This window comes from Microtus pennsylvanicus, chromosome 10, assembly GCF_037038515.1.
Source record: "Microtus pennsylvanicus isolate mMicPen1 chromosome 10, mMicPen1.hap1, whole genome shotgun sequence".
NCBI classification, from domain to species: Eukaryota; Metazoa; Chordata; class Mammalia; order Rodentia; family Cricetidae; genus Microtus; species Microtus pennsylvanicus.
The window spans coordinates 85,067,707-85,083,878 of record NC_134588.1 but is presented as its reverse complement, the minus strand read 5'-3'; the positions used below and the strand labels follow the sequence as shown (position 1 = coordinate 85,083,878).

The window sequence follows — 16,172 nt, the reverse complement described above, 5'->3', positions numbered from 1 at the left end:
CTAGAGACATTGCCTATGTCCCCTTGGGGGAGAAACACTGTCCATTTCAAAGTAATGGACTCAGCCTTGGGAGGGACCACATAACCACAGACACAAATACATGGATCTGCTGGGGTGGGGAGGATCCTGGGATAGCAGTGAAAAAGTTACAGAATAAACGAGAGTTTCCACGAGGAAACCCAGCCCGGCAAATAAGTAGAAACCCAAAGCTCAGTTACGGTTGGCAGCTAAAATAACAAGGGCCATACAGGAGATAGACAAAAGCAGATTTTGGAAATGGTGTTCATGTTTGTACCCAAGCTGGGAATGTAGGAAAGCTGTTGCAGGTGGGGGTTGACTGTAGGTAGGGTAGGAAACCAGTCCATTTACATATGTCAGAGGAAATGAAAGCCCAGCAGGTAGACACGGGGGGGGGGGGGGGGGACGACACGCCACAGATTTGATTTGTTAATGCTGCCTGTTCAGCAGGGTGCTTGCTCTGTAGGGATGCAAAAACAGAAGGTCTCCATAGCCAAAGATAACAAGCTCCAATAGAGCTCAGGCCAGGCACATTCCCTCCACCATCCCAACTACACGGCTATTTGGTAGTAGATGGTTCAATAGTAAACAGGTTGGAAGCTAGGATGGGATTGTTCCAGTGTGGCTGCTGCATTGGGTGCAACCAAAGAGTTCCAACATGCAGTCACAAAAGGCTCCCGCATAGCACCCTCCCCCTCAGAAGTCTCTCGCTTAAAATGAGGAGCAGCACCTTTCCCACTGTTTGGCTCTACCACATTTGACCTTTGTGCTAATCTTTTGAAGGGAAAGGGTAGGAAAAAGTCAAGATCTAGAGGTCTGAGGGACTGGGAGAAAGTAAGGATAGACTTGAGTTGAAAAGGCTTAGCCCAGCAGTGGTGGGCATGCCTTTAATCCCAGCACTTCACGGGAGGCAGAGGCAGGGGATCTCTATGAGTTCAAGGCCAGCCTGGTCTACAAGAGCTAGTTCTAGGACACGCCCCAAAGCTACAGAGAAACCCTGTCTTGAAAAAAAAAAAACAAAGAAAGAAAGAAAGAAAAGAAAAGAAAAAATAAAGAGAAAGAAAAGGCTTTACTCCTAAAGCGGACTTGGCTTTAAATCAACTCACATGATTGAAGGACCTTGACAAACTCATTTCTCTGGCTTTCAGTATTCTCATCTCTTGAGGCAGCATAATAATTAGAACATCAAAAAGCTAAAGTGAGGATTGGCCAAGTCAAAGTAGGTCAACAGCTGGCCAGATGCCTACTGCAGTCGGCAGGAGATGGTCAGTACCTGTGCTGGCTAATTTTTGTGTCAACTTGATCAAACTAGAGTCATCTGGGAAGAGGAAACCTCAATTGAGAAGTTGCCTCATCACATTGGCCTAGAAGCAAGCAAGCCGTGGGGTCATTTTATTGCTTAGTGATTGATGTAGGAGAGTCCTCCCTGCTGTGGGCAGTGCTGCTTCTGGACAGGTAGTCCCGGATTATATAAGAAAGCATACTGAGCAAATCATGAGAAGCCAGCCAATGAGCAGTTTTCTTCATGGCCTCTGCTTTGGTTCTTACAGCCAGGTTTCAACCTTAATTCCCTGTGTTGGCTTCCTCTAATGATGCTCTGTAATCTGTAAGACAATGAACCCATCCCTCCCAAGTAGCTTTTGGTCATGGTGCTTTAGTAGAGCAATAGAAGGCTATCACTTCACTCTTAGACTATCAACCATATTGCTACCATGAGTGTCTATTTCCATCGGTCCCCTCTTATCTATCAAAATATGTTTTAAGAGTCCCTGGTAGATGTGTACAATCATAGTACTGATCCAAACATAAACCATGCTTTGTCTATACCAGTGGTTCTCAACCTTCCTAATACCGTGAACCTTTAATACAGTTCTTCATGTTGCAGTGACTCCCAACCATAAAATTATTTTTGTAGTTACTTAATAACTGTAATTTTGCTTCTGTTATGAATCATAATGTAAATATATGATATTCAGGATATCTGATATGCAACTTCCATGAAAGGGTTGTTCAATCCCCAAAGGGATTGCAACACCCAGGTTGAGAACCATTTTTCTATACATATCTATGACAAAGTTTAATTCTTAGATTAGGTATTTTAAGAGATTAACAATAATTAATAAAAGAACAATTGTAATAATACAATAAATAAGAAGGCTTAGTTTTCTTTTTCTCTTTCTCTCTTTTTGGGGGCAGGGGTTGAGACAGGTGTTGCCTGACTGTCCTGGAACTCACTATGTAGATCAGGCTGGCCTTGAACCTCTGCCTCCGAGTGTTGGGATTAAAGGTGTGTATCACTACCAGCCGGTTGAAGGCTGATTTTCTTTATTACCTTGACTAGATTTAGAATCACCTAGCAGACTGAGACAAACTTCTGGGTGTGTCTATGGAGATGTTTTCAAAAAAGATTGGGAGGAAAAGACCAGACATGAAGGTGGGGAGTGTGTGCTATCCACTGGGCTTCCTGCAACCCCAGAATGGAAGAGGGAAGGGAGAAAAGCAGCAGAACACAGGCATTTTTCCCTTCTGTGTCCTGGTCCATGACAATGCAAATGACGGTCCTCCATCATTGTTCCTGCTACCATGATATTCTGTTCAAATGCATGGTGTCAAGCAATTGTAGAAACATGACCCAGAACATCTCATTCCTCCCTCTGTTTTTTTCTGTCAGAGATCTGGTCACAGCTACATAAAACTAATTCATACAATAGTCCAAGTTACTTTTAATGTATAAGTTGTTCACTCTTGGCATTGTTCATTTACCATTTTCCTATCATAGTTGATTATGGGTAACCCTAACTGGGGAGAGTGAAATCACAGATAAGGGGGGAAGTCTTGGATGCTTATATCCATAGCAAACAGCAGAAACATATCCAAGTTACTTAAGAGCAAATAGCTTCTTGGAGGAACTTCACTAGAATAACCAACAGGGGACCCATCAGCATAACTAAGAACTAAAGATCCGGAAATAACCAGCTGAGAACACAGTTGGTGGTAGAGAGGTCACATGGCTCACCACTTACAGGGTATTTATTTATGAAATGAAAATCAAGGTCGTCAGACTTGGTTATGGAAGTCCATACACCTATCTTCCTGTTTATGTCGCATGTGTAGATGGGACCAGACTTTTCATTCCCTTCTCAAACCTGGAGTGTCCTCTCTCCATTTCATCTCTAGGCCATCCCCAATCCAACCTCTATTCTTGATGCTCCAACTCTCAGGCCATTACTAAGATTTCTAATCTGCCTTCCTAGTACAATAATGCTATATATAGTGTACATTATCCAATGAGATTTTTGGATATTATTTATTTCTATATGGTTGGAAGAGGCAACATATGGTTATTTTTTAAGTTTAAGTGTAACAGAAATATATGATGGAGAAGAAGTATTTCCAGTTCATGATTCATTCTCTGCCCACTTATAGAAGATAATTAAATATAAGATTTATATTTGTTATGTAATAATTCTAATTCTTGTGTGATAATGAAAAAGATAATGCAAACAGAAAATAAAAGAGCAAATGGCTCATAATTATATTTTCAAGGATAACTACTTTCAAGAATTTTATCTCCTTTCCCCATTAATATACTAATTCGAGTGTTATGACTGAGATACAGTGGCTCTGAACTCTTCATTTTCTGTTTTCCTAATATCTTAGAAAATTATTACCAAACAGATCTTATAGGTTTCTACAGCACATATGTCTCCTTTTTCATATTGGTCACATCTCCATCATCAAGTACAGGACAGAATAGTTAACACAGTAGGATATTCGGGAAGATCACTGGCTCACACCATGTACTTAGACTGCTCTTGGGTCACATGGAAAGCTCCTAGATCTAAAGACCAAAGAACAAAGCACTGAGAGGCTGTGATTACTACACTCCTTCCTTAGCCAAACAATTCTCTGTGGAGCGTGTTCTATGTGTCAGTTCAAGAAGAAGGGCAGACCCCATCACTAGGCAGGGACCCACAGACAGTGCTTTGAGAGAGCCTTAGAGCAGCAGTGGTTAACTTTTCCAGTAATAATATAGTAATAGTATCTACCAAGTTCTACACAGTCTAAATCATATATAAAAACAAAACCCCTATGTACTGTACGATTATGCTTTAAAAATGCACATGAAAATTCCTAAAAGTATTCATAGCCCAAGTATCCATGACTACGAGACACCAGCTATGTGAAATAAATCCTATCAACACATTAGAATAATACACAGTTCATAAAGATCATACTTTTCAAATATAAGTGTTATATAACACTTTCTTTCGATCCTACATAAAAGCTCCGCACCCAGATAAATGACAAAGGGAGGATGTAGGTAGAAAAAGGACAGGACAAAACCCACGGAGCCATTAGCTCAGTTGGTAAAGCCCTTGCCTAGTATGTAGAGGCCCCAAGTTCAACTCTCAGGACTGTATTCACTAGGCGCAGTAGTAAAGTCAGCAAGTTTAGCATTGAGGAAGTAGACCAAGGTTGTCCTCGGGCATGCAGCAAGTTCAAGGCCAGCCTGGGCTATAGGAGACCTTGTTGTTTTGAAACAACAACAAAACGGGGGGTTGGGGGGTGGGGAGGGTGAGGGGGTGAGGGGGTGATAGAGGAGACCTAAACCAAACTATGAGGGAAAATAAATGAGATAGTAACCTTAATGAAAGTGGGAGTGCCCCCATGTGAGGTTAAGAGAGGCTGATTGTGCAGCTGTACCCCAAAGTGAGCAGATCACACAAGTGAGGTTTAGACAGACTGAGTGACCTTGAGCTATGCTCAGGGCATACAAAGTGTGCACTAATACTCAAAGTCATTCCGAGAAGAAACATTATTAAAATGCTATTTTGGAACGGAAGGCCATGCACATTCCGTTTCTTCCTCTTTTTCTGTTTTCCCATAAGGAACACACACTTTGTAACAGACAAGAAAGATGTTTGTGTCCAAATAGAATGAACCTCCCAGGGTAATGCATTCTGTCCTTGCTGGACTTGACTCAAATGTGTTTAGCAGTCACGCCAGCTGTGCACGGAAAGGCGGTGCTCAGCATGCAGCTGGCCCATGGGAGCTGGTATTCCCTGTTCCACATGAGAGGCGCACACTCCGGCCCCTTTCAGAGCTGGGCCAGGTTTCCCTCTCAGGAATGCTGGAGAGGGGATTTATGGGCCTGGGGGATCCAGACATCTGTGCTTTGGTTTACCCACAGTCCTGTGCTCACCTTTTCTGGTGAGGAACGGACAGAGAACCCTGTCGTCACCATAAATGCTGCCTTTGTGCTGAGGCCTAACTCCCTAGCCCATATCAGTGCCGGGAGGCAAGAGAAACAAACCCGGCAGTGTGTTGCCTCCGAGACCACTCACACTTGTAAATGGGTTTTTAATCTTTCTGGAAAAGGATGCCAGCTCAGAGTGCCCAGTATCCTCCTCCACTGACTGTCGATGCACAAGGAGAGAACCGCTAAGAATTGATGGAAGCGTCATGTTTGGGTCTGAGTCACTGCTTGGCCTATAATTAAAGGAACTCAACCTGAGAGATGAAACTGGATATCCAAAAGGATCTATATGCCTCTGAAGTGCCAGGAGCCAAGGGAAAAGAAACAGTGCAACAAAAACCAAGCCGCTAGCTGGGTCTGGTGGCACAGGTGTGCTACCCCAGTCACTCATAAGGCTGAGGCAAGGGAAATCAAAAATGTAAGGACTGCCTGGGCTACAGAGGGAGTTCAAGGCTCACCTAGGCAACTTAGTGAGACCTTGTTTATAAAAAACATAAAAAGGGGCCAGGTATGGTGGCATATGCCTTTAATCTTAGCATTTGGGAGGCAAGGGCAGGAGGATGAGATATATACATGGACTGTCTTGGGCTAACCTGGGTTACACAAGGAAGCCCTGTCTCAGTAACAACAAAGGGGGGGGGGGGATGAGTTGGACACACACAGATGAGATGGCTCAGTGGATAAAGGCACTTGCCACCAAGCTTGATGACCTGAGTTCACTCATCTGGGCCCACGTGGCAGAACGAGAGAACTGACTTGCATAAATTGTCTTTTGAACTCCACATGCACACCATGGCAGGTACAAACCACCTCCTCCCCCCAAATAAAAATGCAATAAAGATCTACAAAACGAAACGTTTGGTAGGAAACCACCTGCCTTGTTATCTCCGTTACTAAAAATAAAAATAAAAGAAACTAAGAGAAGGGAAGTAAATAAGCCAGTTTGCCTCATGCTCATGATTTTTTGAAATAGAAAATTACACACACAGGTGCATAAGGCAAGTGACTGCTAAGTGCCACGTGGTTTGGCCATGCTGTGCTCCCTTGTCTGGCTTCTCCCCTCATACGAATGAATGGATAGCTAAACAAATGGTGAAACCTCTTCAAATTGGATCCTGAGCTGCCCCTGGGGCCCACTCCTCCTCTTCATCCTCCCTGCTCCATTGGCTGCGTCAGCACTTTCTCCCTTTTTAGCTGGCAAGGGAAGCAATGAAGTGAGAAGGCAGTGAGCAGGATACCAGCTTAGTAAACAATGCTCAGAAGCTTACACTGCATGTCCCAAGGGAGCAAGCTGGCATTCACCATCCTCTCAGATCATCCCATGAGCATGGTGTTCAAATACAAGGCTGGAGGTGTTTTCCTATCCACTAACCTCTTCCCTTCAAATACCATATTGTCCAATTCTATATTTCTATGTGCATAACCATTATGAATAACTTTTCTATTTCTGTTCCATGTATACAGCCTAGTGTCAGCGATTTATCATGACAGTTAAAAAAGATCAGCAGAAATTTATTTTGTAAGAGAAAAATATCTCTGAAGATTTAGAAGACAATTTTAACATGGCAGACCCTCCCTCGGGTCCGGATGTCTCATCTTTGCTTGGTCTCAGTCTGCTGGTTTTCAGACATCGCTTAATTAATTACTTTCTTTCCCAGTTCTCTAGGTCAATGTACATTTCTAAGATGAATAACTTTTTACTATAGTGTTTCCTGTGCAGGACCCCTAGGAATCAGAAGAAAAAAAAATAAAGATAGCCTGGGAAGTCTAAAGAAAAACGGTGAAGTATGAAATCAGGATGGGCTACAGGGGAGGATACAGTGTTCCTGAAACACAAACGCAAAGGTTGACAAGCCAGACAAGGCACTAACAGGGACCAACAGCTCCAAGGGCAATTGTAGAGTAGGCTAGCTACTTGACCCTAGCTTGTTACTGTCATGTGGCAAAGTGAAGCCCAGCCCTGCCATGAATCTACCAGAAGGCAACTCCATCCTGAGAAAGAAACCCAGACACAGGAAGAGCCCAGTGCAAGGTGAAGGCTCACTTGATACTTGTAGAATGAGTGAGGCCCTCCCTGGCATAAGGTGAACTTCCTGCGAGAAACAGTAGCAAGAGAGGCCATTAGTATAGAGACCCAACATCAAGGGATGAAATAGCACACAGTGAGCTATTGACTCTCACTACTGAACCAAGGCTGGAGAGGAAAGGGTCAAACACAGTTGACAGTCTAAAGACTTTTCAAAATGCAGAACTCAGCAAAAGACCAGATGTGCAGGACTCAGGTGATAATGAATCTTCCAGGAAAAGCCCACAGTGAAGTCGTCCAGAGGGCGGAGACACTGGCCACAAGGGACAGTGGGCAAACACATCTTTCTCTGCTTGCTCTGCAGGCCGACTCCAGCAAAATCTTATTTTCTTTCTCTGTTCTTCCCACTAAGAGACCAGAAGATAACCAAAAGTCCACAGTCCCAGGTACTGAGAGAGATGGAGCCAAACCCAGACCTAACTGGGTGGTTAAGATATCCATTCATGATTGACAGCAGAGTTAACAGAGAGGTGGGTATAGGGGGGCAAGTGGTAGGGAGGGATGGCATCACAGGGCTGTGGTGCATACCTCAAACAGTAAGGAAGCAGGGATGCAAAGGGCTGTAGGAGAAGCTCAAAGCCTTCTCAGGTAATAACTGTCAGCATGAGGTATGTCTCTGGGTCAATCACTTCAACTTCTCCTGTGGGAAAGCTTTGTTTTGCTACATAAACTTCTGCTTAAGCTCCAGGGTTACCTAAATTCTTTCCTTTGAGAAGATAAGAACCAAGGAGAAATCTTCACCTGGAAGCATCTCTCCAGGCAACAATTTTCTTAAACGTTCAAGGTCAAGATAAAAACATTGCTAAACACAAGTAAGCAAGGCAAATTAGAAATGGCAAGATCGACTTGCTTAGCTGTGCTGCATGAGACCTCATGGGTTGACTTTTGTGGGATTCAGTCTAAAAGGATATTTTTATGATTACAAATTGGTTCCAAGGCTGTGGCTAGATCCCAACCTTCACTTCAAAAGGCAAGCTACAGTAAGAGGTTAAAGAATAGGCTTGGTGAGGAGGATCTCTGTGAGTTCGAGGCCAGCCTGGTCTACAGAGCTAGTTCCAGGACAGGCTCCAAAGCTACATGGAAACCCTGGTGAAATGGCTCAGTGGGTAAAGGCACTTGCTGCCCAGTTTGGTGGCCATGTTCAATCCCTGGAAGCTTCACAGTGGGAGGAGAGAACTGACTCCTCCCAAGCTGTCTTCTGACCTCCACATAAGCATCACGGCACATACATGCCTCCCCTCTCCACACGCATGCACACACACATACAAAATAAAAATATAACGGTGCTTGAAAACAACTTGTTAACTAAAAATTACCACTGTAGACAATACTCACTACATAGCTAGTCATAACTAAAGGCTTTTGAATTTATTATCTCATAAATCTTCACAATTATTCTACAAAGGAGCTATGGCCTTTTATAAGCCACAGTGGTGACTGTGTGATAAATTTACCTCTAAGGAATAAAAGCAAGACTTAGAAATGTTGTCTGCGCAAGATTGGCAGTCTTCAAACAGAGACCCAGAGTCAGAACCAAGACACTTCGGGGCTTCTGTTTAACCCGGAGGTCGACAAACATTTTCTGTAAATAGACAGGCACAGCTGTGTCCAAATCAAGCTCCTTATAGACTTCAAAATTAGAATTTCCTGTGGTTTCCACATATAAGAAATACCACCCTGGCTGGGCAGTGGTTGCACATGCCTTTAATCCCAGCACTCAGGAGGCAGAGGCAGGTGAATCTCTGTGAGTTCGAGGTCAGCATGGTCTATAAAAGCTAGTTCCAGGATAGCTAGGACTGTTACACAGAGAAACCCTGTCTCAAAAAAATAAAAAAAAAGTAGAAACCATCATTAGTTCATGAGACATGAACAAAGAGGTGACAGATGTTTCCCCCCATCCCCCACACCTCGCTGACCCTGGTTGAAACCACCAAGTTCTGCTACCATCCAGCTCATACCACATGGTGATATCTCAGGAGTTCAGAAACATTGCTGGGCAAAACCAGTAAGAGTGTTAAGAGTACATTCCAGAAAGTGCAACTGTGAGGAAAACTGAAGAGAAGTGGCCCTGACTCTGCCTGACCGGGGTTACAACTTGGACACACCTTCTCCCCGGCACCCTTCATCTGCACGTCTCTACAGTAGCGGGATGATGCAGGTCAGCCTGAAACCAACAGACATTGTGGACCACGAGCACAGCATAGCTTTCTGCAACCCAAGTTCACGCTCCCTTTCCTGCAAGGTTTGATTGCAACCCAAGTCCACGCTCCCTTACCTGCAAGGTTTGGCTGAAGCGCTTTAACGGTGTGGTCTTCACAGGTGGGATGAGGTTTGCTAGTGACGTGACTCTTGAAAGGGGTTTGACCCTTTTATTACTAGGTTCCTGTAGAGTTAGAAAAAAAAAAAGAGGACAATGTTAAAGCCGATCTTGAATATATCTGCCACATCACATCCATCCTGCTCCATGGTAGAGTGATCTATAGACCGTGAACAGTGCCCTAGCATCTACATGGATGAGCTGGCTGAGCAGTCAGAGAAGAGAAGTGACAAGAGATGCAGACAGAGGCAGAAGGGTAGGGATCCACCCTGCTCCCCCATCCCCATATCCAACACCCCCCATCAGTGATTGTTTCATTCAGAGCTTCCACTCAGTGGACCCCTTCTTCCGTTGCTGGAGAGAGAAGCCAGCCAAGGTCTCCCAGCCAAGGACCTTGCCAGGCAGTGGCGTGTCTTTTGCTGCTTCTGGCTTCTTGCTTTAAAAACCCTTCCCAGCACACCTTGCTAGAGCCATTCTTCTGTATGCTTTATCTATTCATTTTTTTGAAAGTACAAAGATTGCTTTTAATTCATCAAGTAAAAACCTATTTTTAAAGCATTTACTACTCTCTCTGTATGTAGAGGAAGGGTCAGAGGAGGGTTCTCCAGAGTTGTCTCTCTTCTCCCATCATGTGGATCCCAGCTGTCAGTCTTAGTGGCAAGCACACTAACTCACTGGGACATCGGACCAGCTCCAAATAGTCTTTTTATAATAAGTTTTATTCCTAGGATCATAACAAAGTATCTTTGTGGCTACAATAATGGAGAAACACATGTTAAAATTCGTAAAATATCGAATGGCAAAAGAAAATGTACAGGGAGAAATTTGCATCATGGGTATTGGTTCCATACTATTTATAGCCACACATTTTCAAAGTCACCTCCACACAAACATCCTGTAAGTGACTCCAGAGCTGGCTGTCTGAGGAGAGGGTGGCTCCCTATTCCAAAGGACACTAGTCAGGAAAGCAAACACTTTGCAAGAGAAAGAGAACAGTTACCCCCATTTTCCTAAGCTCCATCTGACCTGTAAATGCCAAATCAGCCAGTTGCAGCAGACTTCAACCAATCAATCACTATGGGAGCCTCCTGTTCCCCCCTCCCCAAACACCCAAGGTGTTCATCTTTCCTTTTCATCCACTGTTCTAAAAGTTTGGAGAGTTGAGCTGGAATTTCCAATTCTTCAGGGGATTCCTACAGATGTTTGGAGAAGTCCTTCCTGAATCTGGAACCCGGCTGGGAGGTTTTCATGTCATCTGATGCCCTTTCCAGTCTCAGAAATTAGAAGTGCCCTCTTAAGACTCACCCTACTTGCTGACATTTTAAGTAGAAAAAAATTTAAACTTATAGACATTTAAAACAATTTCATGGTGCCAGAGAGTGAGCTGCGAGTTCATAATGCAGTCAGTTGCTTTTCTACGACAGGATGGACACGGCCTGCCAGGAACCTCTCTGACTTCTGGGCACGCTAAATGAGCTGACAGCAGACAATCCTCGAAACATTAGAGAGGCTGAGCTTTAAAATGCAATAGGCGAATCTCCTAACATGAAAGACTGCAATACAAAGGATGGGGGTCCTGACAAGAAAGGTCCAAAAGCTGTCTGCATCCAGGTGGTGACGTCCTTCAGGATGCTCCTTGCCCAGTTCCTGGTCACCAGTGCCTGAACGATAATTTTTAAAATCTGCCCCCCCTTTACATCATATCTGCACCCTCAGCATACTGAGTCCACACATGCGTGTGCACATGCAGCCTCTTAAGCACTCCCTGAATTTCCCTAAATGCTCCTACTTTCGTCTAAAGGCCAGGGTTGCGCTATCGTTCCCTTTGGCGGCATAAACTGCATCGCAGCACGTGAATATAGTCCTAGGGGGAAAGGGCTTGGTCTCGGATAATTCTGCATACACCTTGGAGCCCAGAGAGCCAGGAGTCTCATTTCCATAGCTAAAGCTGTATCAGAATGGAGAGGTCGCAGGGTGAAAGCAGCTGCTGGTCTTGCTTTAAAGCAGGGCAGGGAATGCACTTGGCTGGCTCCAGGAGACCTAGCTCTGCTCGGCCTTCCGTGGATGTCTGACTTTGTTGCCAGTTTAGATGGCCCACTTATGGATCTCCATTATCCATACAGCTATAGGATACATAGTCAATGCCAACACTGGCCCAGCACAGGGAGGCTTCATGGAATGGTAGTCAGAACTGCTTCACGGACACATGGCCTCCAAGGGTGTCAACAGCAGACTGCACTTTGGTGGATGACATTCCTAAGCCAAGAGGAATGAACCAGAAGCCACCCTGTGTTTTCATGCTGTGATCCAACAATGCAGGCAGGTGCAACACTTAAATACTTACAGGTTATAGGATCTAAGTGGAGGGGGAGGTAGGCTTTATGTCTGACCCATACGAGCGAAATATGAATTATGGTGCTATCCTTGAGGGCTGCTGTGAGAATAAGAGATTAAAAACAATTCCTGGCCTAATTCGATTTTTCCTTTCCGTTTACTCAGTCTGTCTCCAGCTACATCTTACTACTGTCTAAAGGGCCCTCTGAGAAAATATTTCCAGATTCTAAGTAAATAGCATTACTGAGAACGAGCAAACGCAATACCGAGGATGTTTTTTGGTTTGCAGGAAGACGACAGAACATAGCCTGCAGAGAGCCTCTCTGGTCCAACAACGCGCACTGCCAGACCATGCTGGGCAAGGCCAGTGCCACACCCAGCACAAAATGTACTGGAAGTGCACACACCACCACCGCGGGATCCGAAGGGCAAGCAGGAAGGCCCATCACTAAAGAACTCTTAAAGGGTGTGTGTGTGGGGGGGGGTGAGGTAGTAAGTTTGAATAGCAAAAGTTCTGTTTAATCTTTTCTAGGCTTTATTGCTTTGTTACACTAATTAGGACTGCCTATATGGTGTTTATTACAAGTTAGATTAGTACACTAGTCTAATTGCTGATTCTAAATAAAGTTTTGCATAGTCCAGGCTGGCCTAGAACTATGTAGTGGAGGCTGATCTTGAATTCCTGTCTTCTTGCCATTAGTTCCCAAGGGTGGCACTGCAAATACATGTCACCAAGCTTAGCTCTCAAAGTGTTTAAAAATAAATAAAATAAAATACAAATATTTTAAAGAAATATTTATCTATGTGTTGTGGGAATTCATTCTCCCAACAGTTGTGGGGTACCGGCCTTAGGGCACAGCTTCTGTGTGTGGACATGATCTCTCATAAGGAAGAGGAGGGTCTTTCTTGCCCCTATTTGGCAGGTCGGAGTAGAAGCAAACCTTATGGTTGTTCATATGGCAGCTGAACCCACAACAGCTTCCACCTTGTTCTGTATTTGTGAATCTGTATTTCCCGTTGAATCCCCAGAATAAATTCTGTAAATTCTAGCATTAATCTACGTAAAACATTTTTATGTGTATGAATATTTGCCTGCAAATAGATATGTATATTATGTATTTGCTTGGTGCCCTTGGAAGCCAGAAGAGGACGCGAGATTCCTTGGAACTAGAGTTATGATATTGGGAACCAAACCTGGGTCTCTGCAAGAGCAGCAAGTGCTCCTGACTGCTGAACCAGATCTCCAACTACCTACTTGCCAAAGTGGCTACTTTTAAACATTCATTTTGTGTTTATTGTACTTGATGAGAGCATGAAAGAGAGACCCTTTATCAAGTAGAGAAAGTTCTCTTGATATCAAGTTTGCTATGGATTTCTACCATGAATCAACATTGACTTTTATGCAATTTTTTTCTCTATTCAGAGAAAAGGGAGGAGAAAAAGAAGAAGTAAAAGAAGTGGGGAGGTGTGGGTGGGAAAGAGAATAAAGATGGCCATATTTTCCCTAAAGAATTAATGAGCCAACTGCAAACAAAAGGGAATACAGCACTCTGTGTGACTGTACTTTTAACACGAGTTTTTTTAAATGTCTTTTTAAATTCGTTTGCTAGGGACGCACAGTGACCTTTCTATCGTCTACTCTGCCTCCTGAGATGTAAAAAGCAAAGCAGACGGTATCATGTAAGAAACTGCCTACCATAGCAACAGACTGCAGCACCGTTTCTCTCTTCTCTTCCTTCACTACAGTTCCACCGGAAAAGACCTACAGGGAACCTCATTTTCTCTGTTCTTCATTTTTCAGACAGAGTGGGGCTGGGCACAGTATGAAGACAGTGTATATCAATCATGTCTGCAGCTGCCCTGGGATCCCACCTTTACCGAACCACCACCACTCCCCAGGGGTGGCACAGGCACTTAGACCACATTACCGCAAGGCAAGGCAACGGCCCTGCTTCCGGCCAGGAGTCAGGCAGAGGTGAGAAGTGTTTGTGTCGGTGGTTGCCTCTGCCGGTGAGTTGAGAGGGTCACGTGAACAAACAGCTTTCAACCATTTTGACATGACAGGCCTTTGTAGAGCTCCAGCTGTGGGTGCTGGCGTTACCTCTGGTCCACCCTCCGACTCTCTAAGGAGGCTTTCATCACCCTCACGTTAAATACCAAGTTACCATCTCATGGTGACTGATTTCCAATAAATACATGATATCATACTAATACTGGCAACAGGCTCCTTTTTGTTGCTGCTGTTTTCAAGACAGGGTCTTATTATGTAGCTTTGGCTGACCTGGCACTCACTCTGTAGACCAGGCTAGCCTCGCACTCACAGAGACCACTTACATCTGCCTCCCAAGTTCTGGGGTTAAAGGTTTTTGACTTTAAAAGCTACAGGGTCTTATCTCGGAGCTTAACATCTAAAAGTCACTAGTTTATTTCTCTCAACATGCCTTTAAATTAATTACCTATCGTGCCCATTTGAAAGGTGAAGAAACCGAGGTCTCAGGTGATCGGCTGGATTAAAACCATCCAGTTGGATTAACAAAAAGTGGAAGGGGCGCCATAATCTAAGGCAGGCTGACATTAGAGCCATGGTTAGCAGCCTGGGGCCAGCTAACTTCTTCTGTAGAAGAGCAGAAAGTAAGGAGTTTAGACTCTGTGGAACATCCGGTCTCTGTCTTAAAAATAAACATTTATTTCTTTTGCCAGATATCAATAATATACAAATTAACCAATATGGGTGTGGACCATTAAACACTTCATGGATGAACACAAAAATTCAACTGTCATATAGTTTTTATGGCAGAAGCACTATTTTCCAACTATTAGAAACACATTATTTTTAACTCGAGTCTCACAGGAAGTGTGCCAGAGCTGACTGTTGCTGACACTGCTACTCAGTAGCCTTCAGCCTCAGAATGTGACAAACCTCAAGGTGACACCCCCAGGCATTGTACTTTCCCACAGGCACCCAGGGCCACATCACAAACTTTTTTTTTAAATTTATTTATTTATTAAAGATTTCTGTCACTTCCCCGCCACCGCCTCCCATTTCCCTCCCCCTCCCCCAATTAAGTCTCCCCCCCCCCAGCCCGAAAAGCAATCAGGGTTCCCTGTCCTGTGGGAAGTCCAAGGACCACCCACCGCCATCCAGGTCTAGTAAGTTGAGCATCCAAACTGCCTAGGCTCCCACAAAGCCAGTGCGTGCAGTAGGATCAGAAACCCATTGCCATTGTTCTTGAGTTCTCAGTAGTCCTCATTGTCCGTTATGTTCAGAGAGTCTGGTTTTATCCCAGGCTTTTCCAGACCCAGGCCAGCTGGCCTTGGTAACTTGCAGTTTCTACCTAGGGCTGGACATGTAGGGTCCTCCCTGATGAACAGGGGCTATGGTTGACTTTGTTTCCGCATGAGTAATCCCTATTCCAGTACATTTTACTTTCTAAGTAAATCAGTGCTGTGGAATATCCTTCACACTGTGTGAAGATATTTCGCTGTGATTGCTTTACCAAAGAGCTAAACGGCCAACAGCCAGGCAGGATTTTGGGGGCAGAGAGAACGCTAGGAAGAAGAAGGGCGGAGTAGCGAGGAGGACGCAGAGGAAGCAGCATGGGCTGTACAGAGTAAAGGTAATAAAGCTACATGGCAGCAAGCAAATTCATAGAAATGCTTTAACTTAATTACAAGAGCTAATTAGAAGCAAGTCTAAGGTATAGGCCAAACTTTTATGATTAATAATAAGTCTCCCTGTCACCACTGGGGAACTGACAGTCCTGATGGAAAAAAAAAATCAGCCTAGAAATCAGTCCAAACATTATCAACTTCCTCTGGTGTGTGAATAAAGGCCATTTTAAACGACACAATCCCTTGGATCCACTTCACAATAAAATGAGGTTGGGGTGATTTGAGATGAAGAAAACAGGATGTACCACAGGTCGATTAACTGTCAAAAAGCACAGACCGCCACAGGTTGATAACCATCAGAAGCACAGTCTCAGCCGCAATCTTGCCTGCGGCAGAAAACGAAATTATCTTTTTTAAAAAAGAACTTTTTATAATGGACAGAAAATTATTCTGAAAAATGTATCATCAAAGGCAGAAGGGGGAAAGATGAGTCCCTGAGCTCATTCGTAGAGCCCTGTGTGGAGGGGAATGGACGCAGTCATCAT

At 44.2% G+C, this 16,172-nt stretch overlaps 1 protein-coding gene across 6 annotated transcripts in view; it reads right to left on the bottom strand.

Annotated features, from left to right (window-relative positions):
• Arhgef3 (Rho guanine nucleotide exchange factor 3) overlaps window positions 1–16,172 on the bottom strand; it is a 294,787-nt gene that overhangs the window by 34,615 nt on the left and 244,000 nt on the right. For all 6 annotated transcript variants that reach the window (XM_075988889.1, XM_075988890.1, XM_075988892.1 and 3 more), the window contains one exon: window positions 9,640–9,747. In XM_075988889.1, coding sequence (XP_075845004.1) covers window positions 9,640–9,747 — 108 coding nt within the window. The remainder of the gene's footprint in view (window positions 1–9,639; window positions 9,748–16,172) is intronic.